Source organism: Paracoccidioides lutzii (genome assembly GCF_000150705.2).
Source record: "Paracoccidioides lutzii Pb01 unplaced genomic scaffold supercont2.37, whole genome shotgun sequence".
NCBI classification, from domain to species: domain Eukaryota; kingdom Fungi; phylum Ascomycota; class Eurotiomycetes; order Onygenales; family Ajellomycetaceae; genus Paracoccidioides; species Paracoccidioides lutzii.
Genome location: NW_015440983.1, coordinates 50,893 through 76,780, shown reverse-complemented (window position 1 = coordinate 76,780; position 25,888 = coordinate 50,893). Strand labels below are relative to the sequence as shown.

General features: G+C 38.2%; 4 protein-coding genes across 4 annotated transcripts; 1 reads left to right on the top strand and 3 right to left on the bottom strand.

The window, feature by feature from the left end:
* Positions 1-513: 513 nt before the first annotated feature.
* PAAG_08535 (hypothetical protein) lies at positions 514-2,571 on the top strand (the record flags this gene model as incomplete). Its single annotated transcript, XM_015846542.1, has 6 exons — positions 514-603; positions 764-798; positions 871-886; positions 958-1,091; positions 1,168-1,544; positions 1,667-2,571. The coding sequence occupies 6 exons, from the start codon at positions 514-516 to the stop codon at positions 2,569-2,571; spliced, it is 1,557 nt and encodes a 518-aa protein (XP_015701206.1).
* A 6,053-nt stretch (positions 2,572-8,624) lies between these two features.
* Positions 8,625-9,174, bottom strand: PAAG_08533 (hypothetical protein; the record flags this gene model as incomplete). The annotated part of the gene is made up of 2 exons (XM_015846541.1): positions 8,625-8,864; positions 8,929-9,174. 2 exons carry the CDS (start codon positions 9,172-9,174, stop codon positions 8,625-8,627), a joined length of 486 nt encoding a protein of 161 aa, XP_015701205.1.
* Positions 9,175-10,148: 974 nt separating this feature from the next.
* Positions 10,149-14,020, bottom strand: PAAG_12581 (hypothetical protein; the record flags this gene model as incomplete). The annotated part of the gene is made up of 2 exons (XM_015848055.1): positions 10,149-13,847; positions 13,997-14,020. 2 exons carry the CDS (start codon positions 14,018-14,020, stop codon positions 10,149-10,151), a joined length of 3,723 nt encoding a protein of 1,240 aa, XP_015702330.1.
* Positions 14,021-14,804: 784 nt separating this feature from the next.
* On the bottom strand, positions 14,805-16,771 carry PAAG_12580 (hypothetical protein; the record flags this gene model as incomplete). Its single annotated transcript, XM_002789489.2, has 2 exons — positions 14,805-15,676; positions 15,751-16,771. 2 exons carry the CDS (start codon positions 16,769-16,771, stop codon positions 14,805-14,807), a joined length of 1,893 nt encoding a protein of 630 aa, XP_002789535.2.
* Positions 16,772-25,888: the final 9,117 nt, after the last annotated feature.

Sequence of the window (25,888 nt, the reverse complement as noted above, 5' to 3'; positions counted from 1 at the left end):
TAAATATTTCACATTGAGTTAAAAAGGTTAGGAATTTACACTGGTTCATTAGAAAGGTGCGGCCATCAGACCAGACATCATCTTAAATTAAATCTATATGCTTTTGTTGTCCTTTAATTGTCCTTGTATTAATCTTGTAAATCACATAATATCATGTAAATCTATGACAAATATGTTGTCAATATTTACCAACAGGAAAAAGAGATATTCAAACATAAACATGTGTGGAAAAATACCCAGCTGGTCATTTGCTGTGAACTCAACTGCAGAATGATTGTGGATTTTACTAAACATCGATGTGACTTCGTCTCTCACGTCATCAATCTGATATCTGATATCAACTTCTGCATCCCATCTTTGATATCCCTAATCTCAAGGCTTAACCTCGAGATCCCCAACATCATTCATCCATTATACCAGCAAACAAAGAACAAAGTCACACTCCGCCCATTACCTAGGCTCTGAAACCTTTTGTAGTGCTCCTCTTCGCGGCTTGCTACTTGGTCCCCGCAAATGACCTCTCTCGTCCCCCGTGAACCCTATTCCAAAGAAGAGCTTCAAAAGCTCTATCCAGAGGGCCTGCAGCTGCAATTGGTCCAGGTGGTGAGTCAGTTTGGTTAAACAGATATGCACATATATATTTATATACTCCATGCTAATCTTTTCTACCCGGATATTTGATAGTTTCTCCGTCACGGTAATTCCTTCAAGCTACCTCGATTGTTCTGCTCCCGTTCATTCCCATTCTAATCCCGCATTCTAGGTGAACGAACTCCCGTCTCTTCTCGCTTTCAAAATGTACGCCTGCAACTCTAGGAATAAAACAATCCCGCTGTCTTCATCTTATTCCCTTAGCTAATTGAGAGGTAGACCGGCCTGGCTTCATGTAACGTCACCCACCTCTTACGATTTCACTGGCGCCCGGGTCCAGTTCATATGCTGATATATCTCGACTAGACTGGCCATATTGCCATGCCGCAAGAAGGCTCACACAAATCGCTGCGTCAAGCGAGGATCTATCCGGCTGGAGTGAATTCAAATGGCGGAGAAAGATGGAGAGATTTGGAGGAAAGGACCAGGCGGTGGTGGCCGTAGGCCCAGAGGGAGAAATTGAAGGCATTTGGCAAGTCATGGCCTTCTAATTATACGCGGAATTCTCAATGCTAGTTTTGGAAGGGAGAGCCCATTCACTCATATTGCGAAAATTAGTTTTCCAGGAGAATTGACGGATAAAGGGCGCCGGTCCACTTACGCTCTGGGCCAGCGATTACGATATCTGTATGTCGACCAGCTAGGATTCATGCCGAAAGTCAGGCCGAACACCGATGACATGTACCTTCGCACGACCCCGATACCCAGAGCTCTCGAGTCGTTGCAGCAAACCTTTTGGGGAATGTACCCTCCCGACTCTCGAACCGCAAACTTCCCTCCCCCTACCATAGTGGTCCGGTCACCCGCAGAAGAAACCCTGTATCCTAACGAAAGCAATTGCCACCGTTTCAGGCAGCTGGCACGCCTTTTTGCCCAACGGGCAGCAAATAAATGTACATTCGCGCCAAGTCATACGTGCTCAAAGCACTCAAAATGTTCACAAGACTTTTTATTTTAGATGGATTGATTGATAACTAACGCATCTCCTTCCTTTGGGGACTTTGGTTAATATTAGGGAACGAGTCTGAAGAAATGGAATACCTGAATTCCTTGTGGTCTAAATGGATGCCTTCGAATTCTCCCCGAATCGCAGTTGATTCCCGGCCTCGCCTATCTGGTATTCTGGACACCATCAATTCATCCCTAGCACACGGCCCGGGAACCCGCCTCCCCTCCGAATTCTACGACCCAAAGGCCCGCGAATTAGCCGATAGGATCGCCACGGACGAATGGTTTGCCGGATACAAGGAGAGCAACGAATACCGCAAACTAGGTATCGGTGCACTTATTGGAGATGTGGTTGATCGCATGGTCCATACCTCCGTCCATGGTGGCTGGCACCCAACCACAAATGGAAGTGAATCCAAGACTGCAGTCAAATTTGCCATAAGCGGCTGCCACGATACCACCATCGCCGCAATCTTGAATAGCTTAGGCGCATTTGACGATGAAAAGTGGCCCCCTTATACATCATCCATTTCAATTGAGCTCTTCAAAGCTGTCAGAGGTCCCTACGCTACAAAACCAGGCCATATCCTCGAGGAGCTGAACATCCCAGACACAGACAACCTATCCCAGAAAAAGAATCCCTCCAGTTTCATGTCGAACTTTTTCGGCAGCAAATCGTCATCGCGCGAGGTAACACAGGTTTCCGAAAATGTACGCGCTGCAGTATCCGATCTCCCCTCCTCCCCTTTGCAGAAACACTATGTGCGCCTCCGGTACAATGACCGACCCGTGCGCATTCCCGGCTGCGCAGCGAATCCACGCAACCACCTACCTGGAAACGACACGTTCTGCACACTTGAAGCGTTCAAGAAGATTGCGGATAAATTCACACCGATCCATTGGCATGAGGAGTGTGGGAAGAACTTGGACGAGGGGATGTTCTCGAAGGGAGATGAGCCGTCTGGTTATTGAGAGAGACCCTGTCCGCCTGGATCGGAGATGCTTGTGAGCAGTAAGTAGGTCTTAACTCTACAATTTTCGATTGAATTTTGTTGCGGTAGTATAAATATGGGGAAGTTGCGTTGTATGTGTATGTACGTACATTCTGGAAATGATTTTATCAGTTATTAATTATTACCTTACTATTTTGCCCCTGTTTTACCCGTTTTCCGCCAACACTTATTTTAGATTTTGGGATATCGGAAAAGCAAATAGCGTTTAATCCAGTTTAATATGCTTAGGAGCCTCCCTCGGACAAAATGAAGAGAGAAAATGATCGGGATACAATAATTAATATTCATATGATCTACTCCTAATCTGCTCTTTAACAAACCTGTAGTGTATTATGTTTAATAAAAAATTTCCACTGGTTTGAAAGTCATCGTGATTAATGACGGCTTCAATCAGACACGCATCAGAAGATTGATATTATGTTCATTGATGGTGGGTGTATTGATTTATGAATCATTGCATTCCTATGGTCAAGGTTTGAATATGGACAAATCGGGATAAACTGAAGCTGAAAAAGGTGTTATTGATGCAAGTTCATCACTTCAGCACTTCAACATCTACCTTCACATCATCTGCAATATTTGATGGTGGATGGTGTCAATTTCTCATAACATTTACTTCAACATCAATACTCTATCTGTTGTTATTCTGATGTAAATCAGGATTCATTTGAACTGCCTATCCGTTTTCCTTTGCTTTTACACTGTCCCATCCACCCGATATTCGAAGGGCCCCATTCTGAGTGCCTGGATTTGGTCTTGCTAAGAGTTCATCCTATGCCTGTTGAGCTTCCCTAATTATCTCAGAGCCGCTCTTCCCTCTCTGTTCACTTTTAGTTTTCATTGGTCTTTTTTGTTCAATAGCAGTTACCACCAGTTCATATTGTGCTGGAAACTATACATGTTGACTCTTCGGAAACAGACCCCTAAACCCATCATTAGGAGTACGGTGAGAATGGAGCACGTTCCGGTGCTAGACCAATCCATTCATAAAAATTTCTATATTTTAGATAAGCCATGTCATGATTTATCTGATCCAGTTTTTGGATTTTGTTTATTCGAAAGAACACCTTCACATACTCGTACATGTCCGGAGTCTGGTTCACAGAAATCCATGTTACAGGAAGCCCCTTAGACCTATATTTGTTGTTGATACAGGAACACACACTGGACATTCTGTCTCCCAAGTTCTTCCAGCACCATTTCCGTTACCAATAGTTGGCTCTGATGGCTGGTCAACATCGTCTTGTTTGCTGTTCTGCTCTTGAATAACACTCGAGGCCTTCTTAGGGCCAATGGCCCCACAACTTACACGAATTCTTGGCTGAATAAGACTTGTTGTCCCTTAACTAACCAGGCCCTAGTGGTTGATTTCATAATCAACCTCCGGTCAGACCCTCGCATACGAGGGTCCGCCACCTCAATTTGAACCGCAACCTTAATGTGAAAATTATTTTATCCAGGATATTAAATTAATTTATCAATGAATATAGCAAGATTCATTAAATACAACTTGCTTATGCAGTAGACAATCTATTTATGACTCTTTTTAGTGAATTTAGTGGCTCTAACATTAATACTCTTGTCTCTATAATATTGTTTAAGTTTCATTATAACTTTCTTTCATTTCAAGTGCAGTTTCTCAAATACCTTCTGATTATTCAAGCTTTTGATGAATGACTGTCATCTTGTGTATATTAGATGTGAATATGATCTCTTTCTTATATACTATCTTCAGAATGCTGACTGATGATGTTCACAATTTACAATAATTGTGATAGTTTTTGAAAGCTTATTTTACAGAAAAATTATTATATTGATTATTATAATACTGCTATTATAGAGCTTTTTTAATTTAATTTGAATATATTCAGTCTTTGACATTTTCCACAGTATTCAATTTACACTTATATTGATTGAATTGATATACAGTTGAAGGAGTATACAGATCAAAAAATCAATGAAAATGAATAGCTGTTTCAAACTCATATAAATTATTAAGAATAATGAATAAATTAAATGAAATTAGATCTGTTACTTCTCATCTTTTCTTGATTATATGAATTCTGAATATCATCTTTCATTTAAAGATAATAATATAAAGAAATTTAACTTTTATAAACTTTTCATAATTATATTTTATTGCTTCTTCAACTGCTAATGAATGATGATACTTGAATGCTTGAAAAACCTCTCATTCAGAGACTATAATAGATGACTCATATACGAAATAAGATAGAAAAGAATAATATTATTCTTATTGCAATAATTTATGAACTTATATATATAATAAAAATTAAAATTATTCAATAGAAGCAGATAATGAAATTCTTTGATGTGACTCTTCATAGAGTAATGAAGGTGTTAAATTTACTGAAAAGTAATTTAATCATTGTTATAGCTAGTGTCTAATATGTTTATCATAATATTTTTTTTAATTTCATTAGTTCAGTGCTTTTGTAGCTACTTTATGATGAAAATATACAAAGAAGAAATGATGAAACTGTCTGTTAAAACTACTTCAATGATTATAAGATTTTCTCTATTATTTGAACTTTTAACATAAGTCTGTTTTCAAAGATCTTATGTCACTATTCACTGATCTCATTCAATTTCTATTCTGAATTCTGTTTCATTAAAGTTGTAGATATCACTAAGTTGAATCTTAAACTTATTCACTATCTTTTTAAAATAATTAAATTAATCAAGTATGAATGATGACTCATAAACTTGCTTCCTTGTCATGTCAATAGTCTTCTGTTATAATGTATTGTATTCAAAATAATATTTGATGAATTTTTTGATTTAATGTTTTTCAATCTCAGATGAAAAATCAATGAGATTTTTATAACTATCTATAAGAACAAATTGAGCAGCATCAAGTATCATCAATTGATTGAGAGATAGATCTATCTTATCTAGTGTTTCTATATACTGACAGAGTGATTTTTCTTAGCCAGAAGATAGTAATCAGTTAGCAGGAGTTCTTTTGATGTGAGAGAAGTGGCTATGAAATTAATTGATCAAATATGAGTAAGAAATGTTAAATTATCTTGCCAATGCATTAATATTAAAATTTTCAATATTGGCTATAGACTCTAGAGCTTCTGTGGTCTTATTCTCTATTAAAATATATGAAGAAGTCGTTGCGTTGACTGGTTATTGAATTTTGAAGATGGAATAAAGTATCTAAGAAAATATTTCACATTAAGGTAGTGGTTCACGTTGAGGTGGCGGACCCTTGTATGCGAGGGTCCAACCGGAGGTTGATTATGAAATCAACCACTAGGACCTGGTTAACGTGATCAACCACCCAACGCCCGTTTACACTCAACACCCACTCAAATCTTCATTTTTCATTCATCTTTAATTACTCACAACATGCACAATAAAGCAGTTATACAAGCTGTGATTGATGATTTGAACATGCAATTAACATCTAATTACACTGAGACTGCTAAAAATATGGAATCAGTGAATATACATTATCAAGGCATTATAGAGATGTTCAAATATCAAGAAAGGAAGTAAGCTCTATTTACTGCAAAGTTCTTACTGATTCACAAGAAAAACAGCTTCTTTTTCATATCAATCAATTGACAGATTGTGATTTCTCTTATACACCTCAAATCCTTCATAATCTTGTTATTGAGATTTTAAAAGCATCTATTGAAGTTAACTGAATGACTCAGTTCTATGAATGTCACAAGAATATGATCAAGTCACTGTATCTGTGAAATATTGATCAAAAATACAAAATTGCAGACAATTCTACATACTTCAAGCATTATTTTGATTTTATAATAGATTTCTTTCTTATACTACTTTTTTAATTTTTATTTTACTAATTTATATTAATTTTTCAGCTGTAGATAAAAATCATGAAATATAATTTTGAATCTATGATTATTTACAACTTTGATGAAAAAGAATTTCTATTAGAATTCATTCACACTCTCAAATGTATTGTATTGATTAATTCACTTAAATCAGATTATATGATAGATGTCAGTCAAAATAACAGTTAAGAATTCATAACACTACTTGTCTCAATTTATGCAGATGAAACTTCATTTTCATTTGCTCTCATATGTCAAGAAGAATCAAGAGATATCCAAGATACTTGACTTGAAGATTTTGATAGTGAAAAAAATCAAATCTACTTTATTACTTCAGAAAATAAGTGAAGTAATAATAAATATAAGTTAATATAATTAAAGAAGATCTTTGAATCTTTCACAAAAAAGAAGACAGACTGCAGATATAAACTTCTTATATTGAATGATCACTCATCTCATGTTAATATGACATTCATCAATTATACAGATTGAAATTAAATTCTATTTATTGTCTTTTCTTTTTATTTTACATACTGATTACAGTCACTAAATATTGAGATATTTGAATCATTGAGTAAATTATATTTCAAACAATTGAATGAATGAATGAAAACTGAAATAAAATTTATATATATTATAAAGAGATCTTTTTGATAGCTTTTTGACACTGTGTGAAAAGAGATAGTTATATTTTCAAATATTGAAGCTGTATTTACTGCTATTGATCTACATTCATTCAATTTAGAACATATTTTTAAAAAGCTTCAAATACAATCTTGCACTCTCAGAGATGCAATATATCAATCAAGAATATCTATTTCTATTATTGATTTATGAAAATTGATAAAACAAGTCAAGTAACAGTAGCATTAAATATTTAATAATATCAATTAAGTGATCTGTGTAGGGAAAATCTTGCTCTTGATAAAGAGATTCTTTTAATAGAGAACAGACAATTATAGCAAGCTCTTAATCAAGAGAAAAGATGTTATAAACATAATAGAGCAATAAGATTGCTAGATTTTTTAAATTCATCATTGACATAGTTCTTTTCACTGACAAAGATGCAAAGCATCTGCAAGCAGATAACTGCTGCAGAGATCATTAAAAAGAATAAACAGACTTATAAGTAAAATACCAAGTTATAATACACTATTCTTAAGAAGCAGAAGAAGATAAATATTATATCATAGCAGATGAAGCAGAAGACAGTTTATCAGACAGCAAAGAAGCAAAAAAAGATGAATAAAACTGTGAAAGTCACTCAACAGCAAATTGAGAAGAAGCTTAGAGATGCAAAAAAGACTCAGAAGTAAAAACAGAAGAAAGAACAAGCTGTTGTACAGCTACAATCACAATTAAATAAGAAGATGATTGAAAAATTCAAAAATCACCTTTCTAATCAGAAAAGTAGACCCTTGATTTTGCAAAAAGTGACTAAATCACATTTTCAGAGCCCTGTCAGAATGCCTGCAGATCCACTGCCTGAGTGATCTGACAATATTGCAATCTCTACTGATTTAATGACTGCTTGCTTGCTGAATCTGTCTCTATTTAGAACTTCACATTCCAGGCAAGTTATTAAGTCAAACAAACATCTACAGAATTAGCTATATATTTTTATATGTAATTTTCTATATACATTTTCATCATATAATATATCATCTTGAAATCTAATTGTGTTGTTGAAATAACATTGAAAATATTTCATCATAGTGATGGCGAAATGACCGGCGTTGGGTGTAAACGGGCGTTGGGTGGTGGATTACGTTATGGGATAACCGGCACATTTACCTGAAATGTTTGCAACTGGCGGCCTGTCAAATGTATGTATAATAATCATAAGGGCCAAGGGTTTGTTTTGCCAGCTTTTGCATTTCCGGGATAAAGAACAAATGAGCCGTTGTATTTTCATCTTCCCAGCAACTAGAAGATCACATAACAGGTCTCCCTTGGAGGTCAAAAGTTGCCAGGGATGCAGCAGGAAAATGATTCACTGGAAAATAGAACAGAACAGAATTGCTTTAGTGCTACCCACTGCTTTTTGCTCAATCTCAGCTCTAGCAATTCCTCCAGGGCTGCTGGTCTTTGTCACCCTAATTTTCCCATCGCCCCTTTGCGTTTACCTGGCCCTGGTGTGTATGCCCTGATTGCCTCAATGCTTTCCGCTTTCCCCCTACCGACTTCCACTGTCAACCTGTCCACTCTTCACTTTCTCCTTCAATTGCATCATATATCTCTTTGTCTCCGCGTTGCGTTTCCGGATTTGCCTCCTTGTCTCTTCATCCGCGGCTCCAGGCTCAGAATCCATCAGCTTCTTTTTTCTCAGAAAGTGGAAAAGGACCTTAACGGCCTTTCCAGGCAAGTTTTCGAAATGGACCCATACCACTCCCATCTTGACCCATTCATAGTAGTCCTTGGTTTCAAAAATTTATGTCACTTACTGCTATTCACGCTCCCCTGGATGATACTACTCACACAAGCCGTGCAAAGTGAAAAACGAAGACATTCCAAGAATTTGATCTGCCGGTTATGCTCCTATTCATAGAACGACATTCAAGCTCATCCTTCGTATCTTTCGTGGTTTCATCTGTTCGCTGTGTACCCTTGATCTCCTCCAGATGTCGTCCACCAATTTTGGCCTCATGTGCATGACGTCGTTTGCGGGGTTTACGAGTTGGTTCGGTGGACTTCTCTATTCCCTTTCTCCGGAGCGGCAGGGCCATGGCGGGTTTGGCACTTTCTGTCTGTTCCATTTGAATCACGATACCATCCTCCAACGAGTCGTGCATTTATCTTACCATCATTTCGAAGGATACGGTTCTCATAAGTCAAGATGCCGTTGCTTGAATGGAACCTTTTCACCATGTGCGAATAGCCTGTTTAGTTGGGCATTGGCTAGTGTAGGAGTTCGGAAGAGAAGTGCTTTGAGAATAGCTTGAATGGAAGGGGTTCTAGGCCGGATGCAAATGGAGATAACAGACGTGGAGACAACGAGGAACACAAAGGACGCCCGATGGTGTTGTCCCGCTCAGCTGTGTTAATGGCCTTAATTACGGCAGGCAAAAAGCGGTGGATGACAGTTAAGAAAGTCTTAGGTCTTTATTTTTATGCCTCTTTGGCATATCACATCCAGTGTTATCCTCCTATTTCATGCTATTGGAGCCATTTGATGAAAGGTAATGATGGTTTGAATCAACCCTTTCCATCGTCAATGACAGCGCAGTTGAGTTGCCGTTCATGAGAGGTGAGGAATGCAACTTTGGCATTGCTGGATATCTGGAAGTAACAAACAGCACATGGTAGATAACGGGGGTAGTTGATGGGAAATATGCACTCGGAAAACCCGTACTCGGACCACAGTTGTGTGTAGTTATAAAGTATCTTTGCAATCTTCATCATCATACTTGAAAGCATATCTCTATTTTGAATATTCCAGAAGGCATCCAAAGAAGAGATATTGATAAATTGACATTCTATGCAACAAATCGATTCATCTACTGTTCTATGAATAATGTTGCTGCCTATACAAGAGGACATTGAGTAGTGCAGTATCACACATATGTTATGAATTCAAAGCAATTCAAAATAGGAAGAGAAAAGGTAATGAAGGTAATTGAAAAGCTGGAGGAAAAAGTTAGGAAACACGCTCAAAAAGGATAATCTAAAAGTTTCACATCCATCTCCTGACCATTTTTCATCAAACATGATTTAGAAAATCCTGACCTCCAATGCCCCCCGCGGCTTTCTGGCCACCTGCATGCCCTCCAAAATAACCATAACTAGAAGCATAACCGGACCCGGAACCAGGATTTGGACCAGGGCCAGAATCACGCAGACGCCCACGCTGATCATCTCTCTTTCCTCCCTTCCCACCTCTCCAATCCTTTTTGCCCTTTATATCCCTCTTCCCTTGGTCATTCCGTTTTCCCTTTCCGCCTGCACCTGCACCCGATGACGAACGCTTCTGGTTCACACCCTTATTGCTCAGCTCAACCGCCTCCTTATATTTGTAATACCGGTTGAGAACAGGTACATATCTCTGTGCACAAAACACATCACCGATGCGGAGCCGCATCAGGTCGAAAGCAACGACGACGGGAACGGGTACGTCGCCGAGTTGCATTACATTTGGTGCGCGCGGAGCTCGCACTGATGTCTCGGGTTCATAATCGTCATTATCATAGTCGTTTCTAGATATGGTAACGTCGGGCGTGTTATAACCTCGCCATGAGTTCCTCTTCATGGCTGCTCCAGGAGACGTGGGGCGGCTTGGAGAATTGGAGCAAGATCGCGGGGAGCGAGAACCGGAACTGGAGCCGGAACTGGAGGCCCAGATCTGCAGGCGGGGAATGGTTGGTTTGTGAGTATACCGTTGACTGAAATGGGTGAGAACAATATTTTTCGCACGCATAAGTTTGGCAATCTGTAGCGCCTCGCCGCTGGTGCTGTGTCGTTTAGCGCGGGCGTCTTGATACATGTCATCTTCGAAAGTTGCCTCGTGGATCAGCACGGTGGAGTCCTTGCCAATTTTGGCAAAGTTCCGGGATGGACGGCAGTCGCCTGAGTAAGAGACTTTGAGGCCAGATGGGAAAACGAATGAGGTTGCTTTGGAGCCGTTGCAATGCATGACTGGGGTGGTGAGGAGGGTGCTGAGCCCTGTGGCGGCTTGGAGTTGAGCGGCGAACGGACACTGGTCCGGATTAAATGAGAGGAGAGTTTTCATGGGATTCCCGCGTTCGTTGAGTATGGGTAGGCTGTTTTGGTCGAGGTGGCTAAATCTAAAGCTATCTGCGGCAGAGGAATCTACTTCAAGGGGAGTAATTTTGTCAAAGCCAAAGTTCTCGACACCAGCATACTCGGCGAGCCATTCGATCATTTTCGCGTGGGAGACGACGAACAGTCTCTTCTCGCTTAAGATTTTTGTGAGATCCTGCTCTGGTGAGGGTGAGGGTGCTGATGATAAAGTTCCATAGACGACATTGTACCAGGCGCGAATAACTGACACGGTTCCCAAATGGTGGTCAGCGTGTAAGTGGCTAATCCATACCACTTTCATATCCTGCAAAACCTTTCTCAACTCCTGGGGCGAGAAGACGCGCTGCAGCTGGCCAAGAGTGTTTTCACCGCAATCAAACAAATAGTTTCCAACACCAGGAACCGTAAGCAATGTCCCAGAAACACTTCGATACTTCGACGGCACTGAAGAACCTGTTCCTAAAGTAATAATCTCCGCATCTTGATCTGGTAGGTTACGTCGAACACCTGCTAAAATTTGTTGGAATTCATGACCCTCAATTTCCTGCTCCGCCTGGTGTGCTGTCTCGATGACCCAGGGAGGGATGTCATTCTTGATGACATCCGCGTTAAGGGGTTTCTGAACATTGTCCCTCTTGATGACAAATTTAGGTTGCAATTCGAGCTGTAACCCAGGTACTGCAGGCTCGAATGCCGATTTCAGAGCATCAACTGCAGGGGTTGGCAACGCTGAGGATGTAAGAAACGTCTTCTGCGGAAGGATGACATTATCATGGTGTGGAACGCTGTAGCGAGCACTATCTAGGACTGAGAATTGGCTAGTCTCCATGGAACTATGGGGGAAAGCGAGGTAGTTCGGACAGAAATCTGGAGAAGAGACGATATGCTTGTAATGTGACATTTTAGACACAAACTTTTGAATTAGCGGATGCCCACCAACGCCGGGTCCAAGGACCCATATAAACGTTGTAAACCCTCTCATAACCTCAGGTGTCGTCCACTCAGGCCTATTGAGAAGATTTTCAACATAGTCGGCCGTGGGTAGATCCATAAGAGCAATTCCTCCACCTGGTTGAGGTTCACCAAGAACCATCTCGGGAGTGATTTCCTTGCCATCTGTAGACTCCACACTGTGTCCCATAGTCAATTTGCTGAACTTTGGACCCCGTGGCACCCCCAATGCTATCGCTTTCTCCGCATTAAACTTCCCTCGGACATCATGATGCTGAATAATGTATGAAATCGAGATATCTGATGGAGTTGTTGGGGGTAGGGATTGGATCATGGCACCAGGCCACGGTCTACGAACCAGAACGTTTAAGTCAGGAAGCTCCTCTGTCTCACCAGGCTTAGGTCCAGTGTAAGATTCAATCTTATGATTTTCCGAGTTGCGCACAAAGATTCTCGCAGGCATGCGAACTTCACTGAGCGGCATTTCGACAAGAGAGTCCAACCGCCAGTCCGAGTTGAACATATCTGACACAACAGCCTGGCGGGTTATTTGGTCCTGAGCGCGTGAAAGGATACCGTCCTCACTCTCTGAAATTTCTTCTGCACCAGCCGCACCCCCTTGGAACTCATCCAAATTTCGCTTGCGGCTACTTTTCGTATTTCCTGCGGAGCTAGTAGGAGACTCGGGGAGCGATGACGGTGATATCGACAATGCCCATATATTGAGATGTGAGTCAGACCACGTCGGGTCTGCTACAGCTTTCTTCGTCTCGACCTCTCCATTTCCCGAAAGTCCCATAAATTCATTGAATTCATGAATAAACACTGGCATACCAGTTCTAAAAATGAATTTCCTCGCCGTAGCCACAGCATGTGTCAAATTAGGCCCTCCATGTATAGCCAATTTGCCCTTCTCAAAATCCTGTGCGAGTCTTTTGTTCTTCTTCAGATTCAGCTCAAGCCGCTCTCTATACCACTGAGCCTGAACGGGATCCTCAGCTTCCGCAGCCAATTTCTCCAGCCTGTCCACTCTTGTCTTGTAGTCTTCCGCCTGCGACCATGCAGAGGTACTTGTTGATTCCGCAACAGTCAGGATGACGCCTAGCAACCCTCCATTATTGGTCCACGAGGTCTTCCCAGACATGAAAATATCCGTAACATGTGTAAGTTTCACACCCCGATGAGAACATGCGCGCTGCAAACCCTCGGGGACATGCCCAAACAAATACCGTTTGTCATCGAAGTGAAGTAGGATGGTGGTGCCAGGCGTGTCCGCGGTCGGGGTCGTGATGAACTCGAAGTAGAACTTCATCGGGTGACATCCAATGGGCGACAGTTCGTATGAGTCGTGGGGATAGCGGGATACGTTCTCGAGATTGCGAAACAGATATCTGTTTCTATGGATGCCGCCAGATATCTTTGTATCAAGCGCCGGGGCAAGGAACAAAGGTTGATCGAGGTTTACGTCTCTTTTAAAGTGACTCGTCCTGAAAGGAAGCTGGTTGGGTGTTGTGCGAATACCGGATAAGGTATTGCATTGGCTGGGTCTTAAGAGAATGAAGAAAGGCGACGGCAACTTCAAAGGGTGGAGGGTGTGATGTGGAGACACTTGATTCAGGGACGATCTGCGAATTGCATTCGTCAGAAGCGTTCCGGCGGCGCAGAGGGACGCCAATTTGCCAGCCTTTGTCTTTCAGGTCGACAGGTGTCGACCAGCTGAAAGGAGAAGCGAATTACAGTCATTTACTAGCAGGAAAACAAAAGAAGGAGCAGAAAATGAAATTAGAAAAGTGGTCTGTCTATAAACAAGTGAAAGTAGAAGAAAGAGTCCAACTGTACGGAGTATTTGCCCAACATCGCCATCGTTGTCTGTCGAAGTCTTTATTTTTTTATCGTGGGGGTTGGGTTGTGACTAATGAATGACTAATCACTCCAGACAAACCATCCAGTGATAAACGAGTATAAGTCTTCGCCCCAATAACAAAATAAATCATAGAAAAGGATTCTAAAACAGAACAAGTTTATTAAGATTAAAATATTCACTTTAATTTAAATATATATATGTTGTTAAGCTGTTAAGGGTGGGGAAGTTAGTAACACAAAAAAATACACAGGAAAATGTAAACGACGGAAGTGTGCCAGCAGGGTAAGAAATGAACATGGAAAGAAGCCAGAGACACGATATGGGCAGGATGGCGGATCTCAGATAGAAAGGCTGGCAGAAAGAGGACAGCCTATACTGCGCGAAGAGAGGGAAAGAGACAGAAAAATTCCAACCGTTGAAATTGAACTGAAACTCCTTCCAGGCCCTCAAAATGGGGCAAAAACACAAGTCAACAAACAAGGAATGGGTAATGTGGTCCAGTTTATAAGCCAAAAGCCTAAATAGTCTAGCGGCTGCCACTTCGCACATTCATTCTGTATTGGAAAAGAGAGGGCAATAATTGAAGACTGGACGGCACAGTTGAGATTTAAGTACTTCTTAGATATGAAAACACGCTAAAGGGGTAACAGCAAATAAAAATTATAGCCATAAGGAAACCAACCAGGGTCGCAAGGTGGAGTGAAGATAAGAAGGGAAGAGTCAAGTGTTGGCAGTTCCATCGTCGATCATGGTACCAAAAGGGAACACATATACCTTCAAACACTATGTAGAATCGTCGAAGTGAGCAGTAATCAGGGAGACACGTTGATAAGCACCTTCTATGCTTGAACATAATTGCTCAAACCGTAGCATCGTAGCAGCACTGACGCCTGTAGAATCATCTCGCGTATCTAAAATGAAGTCACCATCGTCTACCACAAGATCGATCCGAGCAAACAACTTTTCCGGCGCAATGCCAACAAACGTATCTTCGAATGCTGGAATTCTCAATGTGGAACCACTTGGTTGGTCGAAGAACAGTGCTAGAGACGGGTCAGATTCATCGACTTCCACCTTAATCGAAGTTTCAATGAATTCATTTTCCTCAGGCAGCTCAGCGACTGGGGGTCTTTCGATTGAGGGCATCATATCTTTTATCTCATCAGAGGAGATGGGACCAACGGAGTTGGATGATTTGTCGGAGAGTACTGCACTGTCAAGATCCGGTCCTTCTGGGACATTCAACACCGCAAAGACGGGGGTGTTGTTGAAGCTCAAGTCGATGCCTGTGTTCCAGCCGGGTGTATTCATGTCCATCGATGAAAAATCAACCGTTTGCTCTGGAATCATAGTCATGCCAACTTGGTGATTCTGCATTTGGATGTCCGCGGGCGCCTGAGATGGTTTTGGTTCCTTTGAAGGCTGTGTTTGCTGACTTGGCTGTTGCATAGTCGACTGTTGGTTCGCTTGGGGAGGGGGAGGGCCATCTATGGGCATGTCGTTTAAAAAAGAGGCAAAATGCGGCGACGAAAGAAGCATGCGTGTGAGATCCATGAGTCGGGCGTTTTCCTCCAGCAAAGCGCGGTTCTGAAGTCGAAGGTCGTTAGCCTCATTGGTCTTGGAAGCTACCTCTCCTTCCAATTGTCCAATATATTCTATTTTCAGATTTGTCAGTTACATTTAGTCTTTTATAGGGCTGGGGTAAAAAATGTTAAGAGGATATTATTACCTTTGCGCCTGGATCTGAAGGCACGAGCAGAAACCTTGTTCCGCAGTTGACGACGCTCCTTACTGCTAAGTTTCTTGCCCTCCTCACTAGCCAAAAGTCGTTCGTCCTCATCCATTTCATCTTCATCCTTCTTTTGTTTGGAGATATGCGGCGCAATTTGCGGTTTGGGTTCCTCTTCCTTTGCGACAGAAGCAACGCTACTTTGTCTCATCTGGTGCAGCAGTCGAGAAATGCGTTCTTCAACAAGGGGATCAGGGGAGCGATTTTTGTTCTGGGTCTTTGCGGCCGGACGGTTTGGTTGCTGCTGCTGCTGTTGTTGTTGCTGACGGATAATCTCCTGCTGCCTCTGCTGCTGTGCAGCCTTTGCCAAAGCAGCTTGCTGTTGATGCATTCCTGGATACATGCGCCCTACCTGGTTCGGCTGCCCAATTCCTGATAATTCATGGCCACCAAGGGCATTGGGATCAACAAATTGAGTTTTGTTGGTAAACTGCGGGGATGGAAATAAGTCATTTGGAGTATCAGTATCCAAATCGACATCTACCATATTCCTGAATGATACGGTTGGTAGTGGTGTCGAGCAGTAGTTAAGCATATCTTGGTTGGGGCTCATGAAGGAATCTGTAGGCAGCGCAAAGTTGTGGCTTCCAAAGCCTAAATCCATGCCAACATTGCGGTTAATTGCAATGGTGTTGGCCAGTCCTCCGGGTGGTAAACCAGTCTGCTGTTTGTAGGAGTCATATTCATGGCTAGGTCCCGAGAACAAGACCTGAGAGGACTGGGAGTTGGATGAGAAGATGGGAACATTGAGTGACGAATTTGTCACAGGAGTTGATACTGGAATAGGGTTCACTGTGGTCTTCGCTCTTGAAGATGCGGGTGAAAGCGATGGCGATGGATAGATTGGCTGGTCATAGTTGATAAAGGAGTCGATGTCATTTGGATCTATACAGCTGTTGATATGAGACAAGGGTGAGTGCGATGAGGTCGTGGGAAGTGGCAGTTCCCCCGTTGTGGCCATAGCGAGGGGTTGGGGGGGGGGGGTGTATTCGCAAGAAAGTATTAGCTCAGGTTCAGCATGCAATGCCAGACAGAAGGGGAAGAATGTTGGAGATGGTTTTTGAGCGGGAATATCGAGTCTCGAGTATCTTATCGCTCAGGAGTCGGATGGGAGAAAAACTTAGTGAAACAAGCAATATTTCAGGAGAGTGTATAGTTGGGGGTAAAGAAGTTGCCTGAAGAGGCGGGAAAGGGGAGGGAGAAAGGTTGGCCCGGAAGGAAGGATGGCAAAAAAGGGCGATATTGAAGCTGATGTTGATGTTGTCGTTGTGTTTGATGATTGATGATCAAACTGTTGAACTGCTGATTGATGAGACCCTCAGGCTATGGGAGGCTCTCCGGAGTGAACGGAAGGGGGAGTTTTTTTTAGTCAGCTATGGGGCCACGCGTCCTCCCTTGCATGGACTTGGCGTGGGACTTGGCGGGGCTTAAGTAACACACCCCCCAAAGTCCAACTCCCGGAGCAGATGATGAGATATATACTAAATAACACGCTGTATTACTTTTAAGAAAGTGAGATAGTCCAATTTCCCCAATGTTAACATGATTTTTCATCAAATTGTCGAATGTACCCCATCAGAGAGTTACGTTGGTTGAATACACTGGTTACATCAACCTGCTTCTCCTTGCACAACTCTAATTCTATAAAGATGGCCATTCGGGCTTTGGGCCAATTGGAGCAGAGAGCGAAATGGAATAGAGCAACTTCTAGAAGCTCTAGTGATCGTGGTAATTTCTGAGTGGTCAATTAAAATAGAATATTTCAAACCAGGCAGAACCCGGTTCCATTCCAAGATCCCAAAGTTGTCAAATATTCGTCTCTTTGGGAATGGTGAGTATAACTCTGTTCATACAACTTCCGGCTTCTAGTTGCTGGTTGCCGGGCTGGGTTTCTATACGTCAAAGTGAAAAGTGACTTGCTCCAACATCCTGACCCAATTAATATACGAAGGAAATCCAGCCTGGGATAGCATAGAGCTATTTTCACAATCAGGAAATTCCCCCGTTTCCATCTGGAGCCGTCAATGATCACTTTATCAAGCTTCCCTCAAATTTCACATACAAATATGCGCAAAATGGACCAATTGGCCAAAGATTGTGGTTCCCGAAGAGCCCAGTTACCAATCCACGTTTTCATAAGCCGATGTTATGAGCAGCTTTTGTCCCTGATGAGGAATCAATACCATTTCCATTCGACCTACCTACTATACCTCATACCAATCAACATTGGAAGGTGGAATAACAGCTTACCTGTGAGAAAAATCCCCTCCGAAGAAGAAAGAATTCTGCCTTCCGTCAAATTTACTTCCGTGAGCATCCGCTGGTTCATCCGCCTCATTCGATCTCCGATATTGTGCTATATTTAGCACTTATCGGAAGAATTGACGTACCGAAGTATGTATTTATACCATGAGGATCAAAAGTAATTCCGGAGCGCATCTGTCTTGAGGAAGGCTATTATCAGTAATAATGAAATTAAATTTCGCTTTTTCTCTCAGTTGCTGTAACTAGCTAACCAATTGCGAGCCCCTACAGTATTCAGTGGCAGAGATAAAAAGAAAGAAAAAAGAAAGAAAAAAATTGTCAAAGAGCCACTATCACTAGCTACTTTGTAGACAAGCAAGCCACGCTCTGCAGACTTGGTACGGCAGCCTATAGTGACATTTGAGTCAAATGGGTTTTTTTGTGTTTTTCCACTGTAATTACTTAATTCCACTTATAGACACTCACCAATAGAAATTTATATGAAGATTTGTCTGTTGTGGAAACATCTCATTTCATTCTGATTAAGTTAAAAAAAAAATTAAATCAAAAAAATCAAAAAACAATCATTTTCATGGATATCATCAAAAAATCAAAATGAAAAATCAAAAAGTGAAAGAAAGTGAATAAAAGATGAAAACAACAAGAAACTACTAATAATCATTTTCACATCCTGGAATGTGACTGCCTATCATGATTTGTTGCAGCCTCTGCATCAATTTCATATCCCTATCTTGGATGATAACATGTTTGGCATGGATGGCGCATAGATTTGTCACTAACATCTCAATTGATTAGTATAATGATTAGTAGATTAGCTTGTAAAATTCAGTCATTTCTTACTTGTGAATTCATCAATCAAAACTACCTCTGCAGCCTCCTGCAAAGCCAGAATTGCAGATGCTTGAAATCAAAGATCATCATATATATCTGCTGCAATTTCACAAACAAGATGCTGAAATGAGAGCTTGTGAATAAGAAGCTCAACATCACACTGATAATAGCAGATTTCACAGAGAGCAGTGGCTAAAATAATTAAATTAGATATTCAAATTCAAAAAATCTATAAATATACTTTTACTTACTATCAGCTTTTCAATGATAGTGATGTTGAGATTTCACATGAGCCACATGCTGTTCTGAAGGATGCTTTCCTCTTTTTCTTACCTTGCTGGCTATATTTTTTTTACCTCTCTCTGTTGAACATATTTTCTTGCAGTTATTTTGTTATAAGCTATTTTTGTGTGAATTTGATAATTCTAGCTGCTTATTTACTGATTAGTATAATAACTAGTATAACAATGAACTGTAGCTCACTTACATTGCTGAAATAAGAAAATAATTTAAAAAATTTATGCAGAGGGGGGAGAGAGGCGTATAGAATAAAATGAATAAGAAGATTAAAAGATTGAGAAAGAAAAAGAGCAAAGAGATAAAATCTTTGAAATCAGTGTGCAGTTATATGTGTGATTATATGCAGTTGATGAATAATACAACAACACAAGCACACTCAAATAGGCAATCAAGTGAATACAATAACACATCACAAAGAATATCATCATTGATTTTCAATTCTTTCAATTCTTCTTTCTGCCATCTCACTACTTCTGCTCTGCTGCCTGCCTGCCTTTTTATTCTATCAATCATTGTATCAATCAACTACTTCCTGCATCAAATTCTTTGTTTCCCACTTCTAAGATTAGTTTTTTTCTCATTCTATCAAAATGACACATCATGGACCAAAGCCTGGAGCCACAGCTGATCACAAATGAAAAGCTGAAGAAGAAATGTTGATTAATCCTCACATAAAAAGAGTAATAAAATAATAGAAAAAAATGAATGAGGAGAAAGCCACTATTGAATGAGTGAAGAATGCAGATCATGCAGCAGTAAATTATCATATTTGACAGTTAAAAAATATCAATACATTCAAAGAGGCAAATACCAAAGATCAAAAGAAGATGATTGAGGATAAAAGAACAGAGATCATGAATAAAAGATAGTTAGCAAATTTTGAAATCTTGTTAATATAAATATTGATAGAATATAGACTTAGCACAGGAATTACAGCATTAATACTGAAGCAGAGACAGAATGATATCTCAAAATCAAGTGAAAAGTAAGTTCTATATTCTACTAATCATTATATTAATCATTTTAATAATTTATCACAAGCTCATCACATGGAATCATTTGTTACATTCTGAGAACACTATGCAAGAAGTGAAATAATGGCTGAAAGATGAAAAACAGTTTGATAAAGAAAATATGCCAACTGAGAAAGATTCCCAGACTGTGTATAAGGAAAGAGTGAAACTGATGAAAAAAGAAAGAAGTCTTGCTGCTGTTTTATACAAGTAGTGAATTCTCTTATGAAAAGATATTAGCAATTCTCTTTTTTGAAAATTTCAACATCATTCTTTCAACAATACTGCCAGTCATCATCAATTTTTTAAAGAAATTTCAAATCAGAAGTTTTATGTTTTGAAAATGCTGCTTTGTGCAGAACAAATTGACTCAAATTTGACAAAGAAATGATAAAGTGAGCAAAAGACTAAAGATTCAGAAAAGGACATTAATGCTCATAAATAGACTCATAGAGTCTTGAAAGAGGAAATGACTTCAGAGAAATTTATGCAAATGAGATGAAGCCTGAATGAGTGCATGCTTTTTAAGTCTAAAAATTAATTTTTTTTTATTTTTTTTTATTTTTATGATTATAGCAATTATTCTACTAATCTTTTTTTGTTGAAAATTTTTTTTATATTAGAGCAAGCTAACTTAGTTAGTTTAGTGCATTGTCTGTTTGTTTTGATTTTCTTATTTACTTTTTTTATGATGTTATGATATTTTCATTCATTTATTCATTCATTTTTCTTTATTTTAGAATAATGAATACTTTTTCTTTCACTTTCTTTTAAAATGCCTCTATCTGGTTATTCATATCTTCTTTCTCACAAAGATATTATTATTAATCTTTATCAACACAATCTAACTCAATAAGATATTATCTCTCAATTGAAATGAGATTATAATTTTGAAGTTAGTTGATCAACTCTTGTTCATTATCTTTGAAAATGAAATATTAAAAAAACTAAGAAATGGGAAGCTGATAAATCAATTCAAAATCTTATTTAAGAATTATTTTCATGAGGCTTGCAGGATGCTGATATTCTATTAATTATTCAAGAAAAGTATCCTGAGTCTCAACTTTCTATATGTGAGCTTCATCAAATTCAGCAGTAATTGAAACTTCATTAGTAAAGAGATAACTATGAGAATGATAAGGTGCAGAAAGAGCTTATATTTACTGTACAGAAAGAGCTTGATAGTGAATTTATTCAGAGTTTTGGAAGAGAACATCTGTACACTCATTTTAGACAGCAGGGGCATAGCATTTCATAGTATGTTTTGATTAATATAATGATTAGTATAATACTAATAAAATCAGAGATTGTCTATTCAAAACAGTTCAGCTGCTCAATTCAGATGGAATTATACATCAACTAAATGATCTCCAACGTCACTGAGGATTCTACATTATTCCTGGACCAAATTATCTTTGATCTATTGATGGTTATTGCAAGTTTCAATGTTGGAGAATTGAAATCTATGCAGCAATTGATGCATATTCTCAATATATAGTATGGATATATATTGGAATCACAAACTGTACTACTGTTTCTGTTCTTTGACAATTTTTTGATATTCTTCAAACCACTGATACTTTTCCTTAGATTATTCATTCAGATTGAGGAACTGAAACTTCAATGATTGCAGCTGCACAACTCAAACTACATCAGACAACTAATTTAAATGTTTCTTTGAATGAGTGCTATCAATTTAAAACAAGTACACTAAATCAATAAATTGAATCTTGGTGGAGACAACTTGTAAAACAGTTGACAAATTACTAAAGAGTATGAAATTCCATATTCTTGCTATTAATTATGATACTAATCTTTATACTAATCTTTTTTCAGTGCTATTTTCTGAATCTCAGTCATGCAGGTCTATATTACATCAATACAGTATCCAATCATATTGCTTTTCTCACTATATATATGCCAATTATTCAACAAGGTGACAAACTATGTGGGAGTCTGGAATAATCATCAAATTTGCACTCAATGTAAATGATCTGATGGGGTATATAGATGGCCCTGAAAGTCTTATTATCATTCTAATAATGCATTACAGCATGGTTTAAAACCAGATTCACAAGTGCTTTCAGAACTTCACATGCATTTTGAAAACTGGAGTATGTAATATCTTTATTACTAATATCTCTGTTAATCTAATATTATAAAAATACTAATACTTGATAGATATTAATGAGTATCTATCACTTAATACAAAGAATTGATGTCAGAATCAGATTTCAAAGTTGGGATTTTTTTCTGAAAGAGTCACTGCTGTAGCTGTCAATGAACAAGGTGAACATATACATTAGATAATATATCTTCAGCTGCGAAAACTTGTACATGATCATATAAAATCTTAACAAGTTCCAATTCTACAGGAATTTGACAAGCTAACTGGTGCTTGGGACTGGCTGACAGAGCGATTGCAGGAGCATGAGATGAATTTTGATAATGTGATGGAAATGAAAATCTATGATGAGAATAGTGAAAATAGTGAAGATATCAAGTCTGATATCTTTGCTGAGAATAGTGAGAATCTTAAGTCAGATGTATCACAGATGTAATTAGATTGAATATGAATAAGTATTATACTAAGTATTCTACTAATATTCTCAAGAATATACTTTGTAAGTTTGTTACAATAACAATTCTTCTATAAATTTTATATTGTAGTGCTATGTAGATTTTGAACTAGATATATATATATACATACAATGTATATACACCGTACATACAGAATATATGTATTCATATACTTGAACACTTTATCATTTGAAAATTATAATCATATATCATTATATAGTCATATCTAAAGTTATTGACAGTATTAAAATATATATCAATTAACAGTTTTCTTATTTAATTGATACAGTAATATTCTGTTGTATGTACACTCTTTAAAGATACTATATAATATTACTCATCATGTTTATCACTCTCAAAATGGTTAGCTATTATACTAATCATTATACTAATCAAGTTACTGAAATCCACACACACATACACACATTTTCTCTCTTACTCTCTTACCTACAAAAACAGATATATATACACACACTCAAATTTTCCTGTTCTTCTCTTTGTTGTTTATTATCATCTTGATTTACTTCACTATGTGAACACCATTCTGCCTCAATTGTCCTGGATTTTCTCATGAAGTACATTATAATAGTGAAGCTGCCTGTTCTTATTGTGGCAAAGTCAATCCATTCACACTGAAATCCTCTATCATCTCTTCAATAAATGATGAAATCATTGTCATTGAAGATGGTCTCAGTCCTCCAGCTCTGACATCATCACTCTCTGCTACAATTCTTGATCCTGGACCTCCTTAATGAGCACATCAACTGGCCATTCAAAAAACATAGAAAGTTCAACAAATGACCCCTAATGCTGGTACACCAATTCAACATACATCATCTATAAAAGAATCTGCAATCAAACCTGAGCTGAATCAACTGTCATCCTTGCAAAAATTCTACAAATTTCTTATTCATATTTGGAAGTGTGAATACAATAACATCAAACTATAAACACACTATAACTAGGAGTCAATTTGAAAAATTCAAAATGAAATATACTGAGATTGTGTGTTTTTTACAATAGAGAATTTTCTAGAAATCATCAATGTCAGACTTGATACAGCTTGGAAGAATATTCTTACTGTTGTTTCTTCAGTTGATGTATTCATTTCTATCTCAGTTACAGGAAAGGATGGTGCAGTTATACTCATTTCTGATGTTTGAATGTTAGATTTGGAAAAGTTATTGAGTTCATTTAAGAAAGCACACTCATCAATCTCAACAACTACAATTATTCACATTTGTCTTATTATTTATGATGAGTTCAATCACCCCATTGAACAACTATCAGAACTAAAGAATATCAAAGTCAAATTATCAAATATCAAAGTCAAAGAAGAGAATATCTCTGTATCAGTGATCAAATGTGAATATGCTCTCTCAGTTGATTTACTCATTCTAAATCTTATCAAACAAAGATGGCTGTCCCTAATCCCTACAAAATCTGAAGACAAAGTTAATAAATTAAAGACAATGAAGCTTGAGAAGAATCTATTGTTCAAGTGGAAAAAGCTAGAATTAGAGACATAGGAGAAAAATATAAAGAAGAAGATGGAAAACACTATGACAGAGATGAAAAAAAGTCATTCTAGTGAAATTGAAACACAATCAAACTATCTTGACTCACCAGTAAATGGGACAAGATTTCAGCATCAGTGTCAATAGTAATTGATAGATTGATTGATAAATTCTTTTGACATTAGAGTTGAGAGTAATTAGTAAAATGTTTGATAGATTTTAGTTTACTCTGTAAAGATTGATATTAATATGAAGAATTGTTTTACTATCTATTATTCTTATAAGAAGTTTTACTTCTTACAGATCTATTCTTGCCCCTATTCTTACCCCTATTCTTATCCCCTATTATTACCTCTATTCTTGCTACTCATGTATTCAATAGAGTCAGAGAAGCCATAATCAACAAGATCTATTTGATTACAAATGAAATGAATATGATTAGTGCGTGTTCATGGTAACACTAGTATAAAAACCATCAAAAAAACCCATTTGACTCAAATGTCACTATAGACTGCCGTAGCTAGACTTCAATGACAAGCTGTTCTTTGATCTTTAAAGAATGATAGCAGTAGTCAATGCTATTATTACTACATATGATGAGTTTTAGAAGATCTGTACTCAGACAGCTCACATTCTTCAGACAATCAATGTTACTTAGAAATTAAAGAGCTTGTAAAAAAATAAATCTAATACTCTCAAGCAAAACATCTCATGAACTTTTAACAGTCAAATTTCTTCTGACATCTCTGCTACAAAATCCTCTATTATGAAGAAAACTGTGAGCATTTATTCAGACATTCAGTGCTACTACTGTAAGGAAAAATACTATATTACAAGAAACTGTCTCATGAAACAGAGATTCCAACAGATGATTATTGAGCTCACAGAGAATGACACTTCTGAACCTTCAGTGAATTTAGAAAAAAAGTGAGTCTAAAAGAAAACTTCATCTCAAGTAGTTTAATAGTCTGTGAGAAATTTAATATAAAGGACTTAATTGAGAAAAAAAACTTTAATGTATTGATTAAGTTAGTCTATAATGAAATTGCTACTTTTATAAATTTTCTTGCTAATACTAAAGTAAATGATGTGAATTTTATTGATATTCAATATATCATAGAACTGATAAGATTCTTTAATAGAAAAATTCAAAAACTTTTTTTAAATATCACATAAAGGAATATAATAATGTCTATGATGAAATAATAAACTGCATATTGACTTTAAATCTCTAGATAAATAGCTAAAAATTTTAGAATATTTTTCTGCTGATAAACAGACTTAGACCAGCACCCTGTCATCCTGGAATGAAAGTGATTAGCAGTACAGGATATATGACTTGATTAAAAATCAATATTTAATTTGACTGAGTGAATAGTTTATTTCTGAACAGAGAGCAGAGATGATGTTGAAGATAATACTACAGTCAATACCGAAGTGTCTGAATTATAAGCCTGAGTATCAGACAGATGTAAAATAAAAAAAGTTCAAATTGAACAAGAAGATCAAACAGGAGCATCAAACTCATCTCTGCAAATTGAAAGAAATTAACTTAATTATGATATTTTAGAC